Genomic DNA, 6,845 nt, shown 5'->3' with positions numbered 1-6,845 from the left:
GTATTGTTGGCTATTGCTACAAATACACCCCAGCGACTTAAGACTGCTTTTGTGCTCCAGGGTCACATATAAAAAATAATAACCAGAAAATAAGTGAAATGATCATATAAATAGAGGCCAGCGGCTTCTTAAAGTGACAGTCGACCTGTGAGTGTGTTGTTGTGTAATGTTGTGTTGTGCTGTGTTCATCCTCTTTCTAACCCAGGTGCCTTCCAGGATACACAGGGAACCGCTGTCAAACCACAGACCCTGTGAGAGTCATAGACCCCAAACGTATGTGCAGTCAGTGAGCATCCCCTTCACCTCCAAACACACACGCCATCGCCGCTGTTTCTGTGCTGCCTCGCCGTTCACAAAGCATTCTCTCTGTCAGAGTTTGCCAGGCCGCTCTTAGACGATGGGCTACTGTCTTCTCTGCCAACATTCAGAATAGAGATATTCCTCAGTGTTCAGAGGCCAGCCACGTTGAAGCTGTTGATTGGCTCTCGGAAGCTGAGAGAAATGAGGTGGACGTTTGCGAGAGGTTCAGCGGGCAACACCGGAGACACGCGTGTGTGCGGGGGACTTCTGGGTGTCAAACTCACTTCCTGTCTTCCTCTCTTTTCTCTCTGTGACTTTTGTCTTTCCCTCTCAGGTGCCCCAATGAGTTTACTGGTGATCGCTGCCAAAACTACGTAATGGCCAGCTTCTACAGTACGTCTATTTCCTCTTCCTGTCTGTGCTTGGATTGGAGCATGCTCAGTCAGCACTACCTCCTGTTGCTTTGTTTTTGTGCTCTCGATGGATGGGAAGTCAGATCAGACAGTGGTCCAGTTATATTTAGGATTCTGTTTATGTTTTCCATTACTTCTTTTTGCATGTTTAGTGTTTATTAATCTAGTTTTGTTCTGTTGGATGCTAGTTAGCTGACGATGGTTAGGCAGGGTTGACATTCATCAATCTGGACACATTAGTTATTAGGGGATATCGGGTTTCTCTGCTTCACATCATCTTGGACTTAGACAGGAACAGACAAAGGGGCAAACAGGACAAAATCAAACAAGCTGGCTCATGATATGTTATGAGCTATGGCTTTACTCTCAGCTCATCAGCATGTTTTGTGAGCTAGCCATCGTGGATGTACTGTATGTCCTGTAAATGTACTAAGGGTCATTCTCAAGAAACAGTGAACATTTGTGCTTGAAAACTTTCTTTACTGCTGAATTCTTGAAAATGTTTAGTTTAGAACAGTGTTGTTAATGTTAACTAAAAACTAAGACTATTAAAAATAAATTTAATTTGCAAAGCTGAAATAAAATAAAATACAAATATTAAATGAAAATTGTAAACCTAAAAACAATTAAATGGAAATTAGAATTGTTCCTTAGCAACTGAAATAAGTTTAAGCTGAAGTACTTTAATTACCAAAACTAAATCTGAAATAAAAACTAAATTAAAGCTCAATAGAAATATTTTAATAATTAAAAATAACAAATGCTAGAAAACTTAAACTAAATTTAAAATTAAAATATTAAAATAAAAACTATTAAAATATATTATTAAATTCTATAATAGTAAATTAATAACACTAAAATAACACAGGTGTAGAATTCCCATATTTTAACATTCATAATTGATATAATAATAATAAGAATTATTATAATAATAATAATAATAATAATAGTAGTAGTAGTAGTCTGCCATAATAACCCAGTATGACATTTCTTTTTTAAAACATATTTGTAATTGTATTACATATTTGTAAAAAATAAAAATAATAATAATAATAATAAATAAATAAAATAAGAATAATCATATCTATAAAATAAGTTCAGTGTCCTGCGCACAAACACCTTTTCCTGAGAATGACCCTGTTAAACTATTTAAATGACCTAACACAGTAATAACCATAATTTATTTCATTAACGCGCTGAAAGCACACTCTTCAGAGTCTCTGAAGCCGATCTGAAGGACCCCTGCTGAAACTCATCAGTACACTATGAACACTGTGAACCTTGCTCAGATGAGATATCAGATTGGACATTGAGGGAGGTATAATGGAGCAGACAGAAACTCTCCATCGATTTATCTACAGTGCTAAAAAATAGCTAAATTTACTGGAGACCTGCACAGACAATCTATTCTCAGCTATTAATAGTGTTTGCTAATGTGTTCTTCGTAGTATGACCTCCATCAGTAGAGATGCTCTGGCTCAGGGTCCAAAGAAGCTTTATCACCGAGAAACGACATGCAGGAAAGATCAGATCATTGGCCCTCTAACAATACTTCATTATTAGGTCAGCATTCCATTCAAACAATTGATAAGCAAGGATGATATTATTTTGAATTATTCTAATTGGCCATTTTACATTTTTGTTATTGTAATGTCACTCCATTTTATGGCTGGAGTGCCATGTATTTATGGCTAAGCATGACATAGCTTTTTTAGTCATGAGGTTATTTAAATAATTTTATCAGAAATTGGTACGTGCGTTTCTGAGAACCTCGTTTTTTATTTCAAATTAAATTTCTGGAACCTGTTCTCAGTGTACAGAGGAATCATTTTGCCAGTGTTATTTCTTTTCAAACTTTGACTGGCTCAGGTATCAGACCAACAAGCAGCAGCAGGTTTTCTTCTGGACGTTACAGATAGTTTAGGTGACCGAGATGTGCATGTGTTTAACAGCATGTTCATCTAAAACATGTACTGGCGTAATGACATGAATAACCGAGTCTGACTTTGTCCGTAGTGAAATGTGGAGGGTCGGTCTCTATAATGATGTGAGCGCAGTGACATCTGCATGTGCATGTCCTTGTGTCATGATGACAACCAACCATAAGTGTCTGTATATAGAGATGTGCATCGCTATATACGCGTGACAAACCATCCATGTATCTCTTAATGAACTCTAAAAGCATTCAATGATGCATTGTCATGGTGGGTTTAAAGTCAAACAGAATAGATTTGAATGATTTCTTTTCAAATGTCTTGTGTGTCTGTGTGATGTACCATGCTGTACTCTACATGCTGAGATGATTTCAGTGTTTTCGGAGGTGCTTTGAGGTGGTGTTTGTGTGCAGTCAGTCAGAGTTGACATCACCGCTCAACTGTTTTCTGTTTGTTTGTGTTTTGCTTTCTTTTCATCACCTTGTCTTCCTTGGCAGAACATCTTGGGATTGAATTTATGGGTATGAATCGTTCTTTCCTCCTAGTTTGCAGATTCGTAGGTCTAGAAGCTTGAGCCTGTTTCCTTCAACTTCAGCTGGTTTCCTTTTGCTCATGAAGGGATCAAACAGCCATAACAAGATGATTGGAGATTGACATCATTATTATTCTTTATTATATTAATGCACTGGGCTTCAGATGGCTGCTCAGAGCCACTCTGCAGGTTTCTAGTGTTTTAGGCAAGAAAGTGGATAGCCGCTCCAAAGCATGTGATGTGCAGGGGGCATTAGCCTGCATGGTAGGAAGGATGCTGTTAATTATTCATGAAGACCTCTGATATCTTCCATTCAAAGCAGATATGCAAGGCTCTCTCACACACACACACACACACACACACACACACACACAGAGGCAGCTAAATTAATTCACACACAGTTCAGCTGTGCAGAAGAGAAGCCGTACTGCAGTAGTTATGCTGTGTTTAGATCCCTTCAGCTTTGCTTTGCCCTCCATTCATGCATCCCTCTATCTTCAGCATGACGTCTCATTCCTCACTTTCTTCCTCGTTTTCTCCCATTGTTCTATTTCTCCTCAGTGTTTTATCCATGTCTGTTTGTAGTGATTGCCATTGTGTTGTGTGCATCAAGAATATGCAATACTTAAAGATTTAAGATGTAAATCAAATGGGTGGTAGTGTTTGCTCACAGGCTTCAGTAATGTTTACTGCGACAGGAACACACAATATTCTGTGCCTTAAAGACCCCGTGAAACTGTGAGTTCGCACCACTACCAATTCATGACTTTTTATAAAAGCCTTTAGCATTCCATATCTATTGGCTCTTCACAAACATATAAATCAAAATAGACTAACAAGTGAACAATGTGAAAAAAAGAACAACTTGTTGAAGGCTTCGATAAATTCAGTCTGTCAATGTTGTGATTAAACTGCGTAATGAAATGAGTGAAGCGCATGCAGTGTTGAAGACATCCCAGAGGCCTCGGGCCCTGCAGAGTCTGCATTTCATGTAATTGTGATGACATGATGATTCTGAAGTGACCTTGAATTAACACGTCCCGTTGTCTCCTCCCCTCCCCTCTCAGCAAAACTACATCCTGAGATCAATAAGCATCTGTGTGTCCTAGTAGCAGTAAACCCCCAGCGTCACTGGAAACATACATGTGTGCTAGCTTCTGTTCTTACTTGGAAATCTGTTGACATAACATAGTTATTATAAAAATAAATATTCGAAGTAAGAATGTGACTGAGATCTGTGTGATGTGTGTGTGTTTCACCTGGAAGCTTCAAAAGCAGTCTGTCCTCTCTTCCAGAAGCTGAGGAGCTCTATCAGAAACGCGTTTTGACTATAACAGGCATCTGCATCGCTCTTCTAGTTGTTGGCATCATGTGTGTGGTGGCTTACTGCAAAACAAAGTAATTCACTTTTTGAAATGTCTTAGTTTGTACTAATGTTTCACTCAAAAACTAAAATTATTACTAGTCATTGAAATGCGATCTCCTGCAGTCTAAGAGCTGTTCGTGTTTTTGCACATGTAGGAAACAGAGGAAAAAGCTGCATGATCGTTTGCGGCAGAGTTTACAAGAGCGAAACGCTGCGGCCAAAGGCCCTCAGCACCGCCACCCTCCACCCGAAAACCTGCAGCTGGTCAATGTGAGTATCATCACCGCACAGACCCTAAGAATCTGCAACATCATGCTGATATACTTAATCCTGTGCACTGCAGTTTGAAACAGTGGTTAAAATAATTCTCTTCACACAATGCCCCGTTTTGGGATTTGAGATTAGCTATTCACAGAAGAAATAGTGCAATTTACGTTAATGCAATCAATATGAAGATTAGTAACAATCACCTAAAAGCCAATATTAAATGATGTACAAACAGTTAAAGTTGACGTTAAACAAGTATATAATATGCTATAAGAAAAAGCATGTAATAAAAGTATATAATATACTTTAAGAGTCGAACAACAATCAACTTTGGTCTTATTTCAGCATTACATGCCGGAAAATACCGACCCTCCTCATGTGCATGTGATGGACAAAGAAATGGAAACATCTCTCTCCACAAATGAGTTCACCTCATCAACACATCCGTCCACTGCTGTCACTCACTCCTCCAGCCAGTGGTACAGTACAAACCCATAGAATATCATGCACACAAGATTACTAGCTAGAAATTGTACAAATGAAATCAAGTCCTATTTATTGGTGTAGCACTTCTTACAATACATTTTTTTGCAAAGCAGCTTTACAGGAAGTTATGTTGTAACTATAATTATATTTATACTGTAGTATAAATGCTACAGTAGGCTTCCTGGCATAGAAGTCCCTTTCTTTTAGGAATTTTTTTAAATGACAGATTGACCATTAGCTCCTATGATTTATATATATATATATATATATATATATAGTTTGTTGAATGTTTGTTAAAGTACTACACCACCTATAATACTGAAGTGAGATCCATCAGTCAAGAAATGTCTTTGTAACCATGGACCCTTTGAAATGTCTATGGAGACAATGGTGAAATATGTCCAAAACCAAGGGACAGTCACTGTTTAATGATGAGGAATCATTGTGAATGAACAACACAAAACTAGAGGATGTGTGTGATGAGTGGCTTTGCTTTTGGCTTCTCACAGCTGGAGTAATGGGAAAGCAGAGAGTGTGGTTTCTGACAGTCACGCAATCCTGGTCAAGTCATCGGTGGAGAACTGCCGGCACGGTACGTCCGGTCACAGGGGGCGTCTGAATGCTACCGGAGGAGTCCATCAGCTCAACGATCACCTGAAGAGCTCTAGAGAAACCCAGGGCTCCTGCAGAGACTCCCCCTACAGCCAGAGGTACTGTTCACTGCATAGTACTCCTGCAGGATCCCATCTCTCCTCATTAATACCATGAGCCTTTGAATAAATATTATGTCATGAGAAGCTTTATGCCGTGCTGCTTTTATTTATCAAGCAGTAAAATCGCCCATTCCATGGCCAAAACAAGCCGTCTGTGGATGAGAGCGTAAAGTGAGGACTGATGGGACGTTTTTCTGCTCAACAGACGATGAGTGGAAGGACAATTTTAAAATAAAATGACAGTCATTTATGACACTTCATTCTACAAAAACAACACATCATGCGTCATTACGCCATGCACGTTCAAAGTACTTTCCCGTTTTGGTTTTCAATCCGATCAAGTGTTTACATGTCCTCTGGATCGGATTAGAAAAGGTCTGCACCACCCCTTCCAATCTGATCGAAATCTCATTTGGATCAATCTCATTCAGATCAATTAAAGGCCCAATATGTAATTTTCACCTCTAGAGGGCGCGTATTCAAAATAAACAAAGAGGCAAAGGTGTAGTTTGATGACGCCGTGACTGAGTGTGGAATCATGGGAGTTGTCGTCTTCATCCCCACAGCCGACGGGACTCGGGCAGAAATCATGTTCATGGATGAGCTAATGATTTATTAACGTAGTAGAATGAAGCAGGGTGAGGCTGAAAGCCGTCAAAGTGAAACGAGGCCGCTGAACGAGCGCGACACACGGCTCGAAAGCAGCAGAGCTTTTATTATGTCACAGTCGACCTCTTCCGCTCCTTCCGGTCGTGCGTTTGTGGGGTAAAGCAGCGCTGTTTTATCATACTAGATACGTTTGAAAGTTCTGTTATAATGCTACTCTGTGCGGTC

At 39.4% G+C, this 6,845-nt stretch overlaps 1 protein-coding gene across 6 annotated transcripts in view; it reads left to right on the top strand.

Moving 5' to 3' along the window:
• LOC107681480 (pro-neuregulin-1, membrane-bound isoform-like) overlaps nt 1-6,845 on the top strand; it is a 52,110-nt gene that overhangs the window by 43,459 nt on the left and 1,806 nt on the right. For 2 of the 6 annotated variants that reach the window (XM_016477787.1, XM_016477783.1), the window contains 6 exons: nt 635-693; nt 3,145-3,168; nt 4,475-4,577; nt 4,701-4,815; nt 5,158-5,291; nt 5,808-6,008. In XM_016477787.1, the coding sequence (XP_016333273.1) occupies nt 635-693; nt 3,145-3,168; nt 4,475-4,577; nt 4,701-4,815; nt 5,158-5,291; nt 5,808-6,008 (636 nt within the window). Of the gene's footprint in view, nt 1-205; nt 274-634; nt 694-3,144; nt 3,169-4,474; nt 4,578-4,700; nt 4,816-5,157; nt 5,292-5,807; nt 6,009-6,845 lie in introns of all 6 variants that reach the window. The other 4 variants (XM_016477788.1, XM_016477786.1, XM_016477785.1 and 1 more) reach the window with 3 other exon arrangements.

This window comes from Sinocyclocheilus anshuiensis, unplaced genomic scaffold (assembly GCF_001515605.1).
Source record: "Sinocyclocheilus anshuiensis isolate Anshui unplaced genomic scaffold, SAMN03320099.WGS_v1.1 scaffold2567, whole genome shotgun sequence".
Taxonomy (NCBI): Eukaryota; Metazoa; Chordata; class Actinopteri; order Cypriniformes; family Cyprinidae; genus Sinocyclocheilus; species Sinocyclocheilus anshuiensis.
The sequence above is the reverse complement of the archived record's forward strand: the minus strand, read 5'-3'. Positions and strand labels throughout refer to the sequence as shown.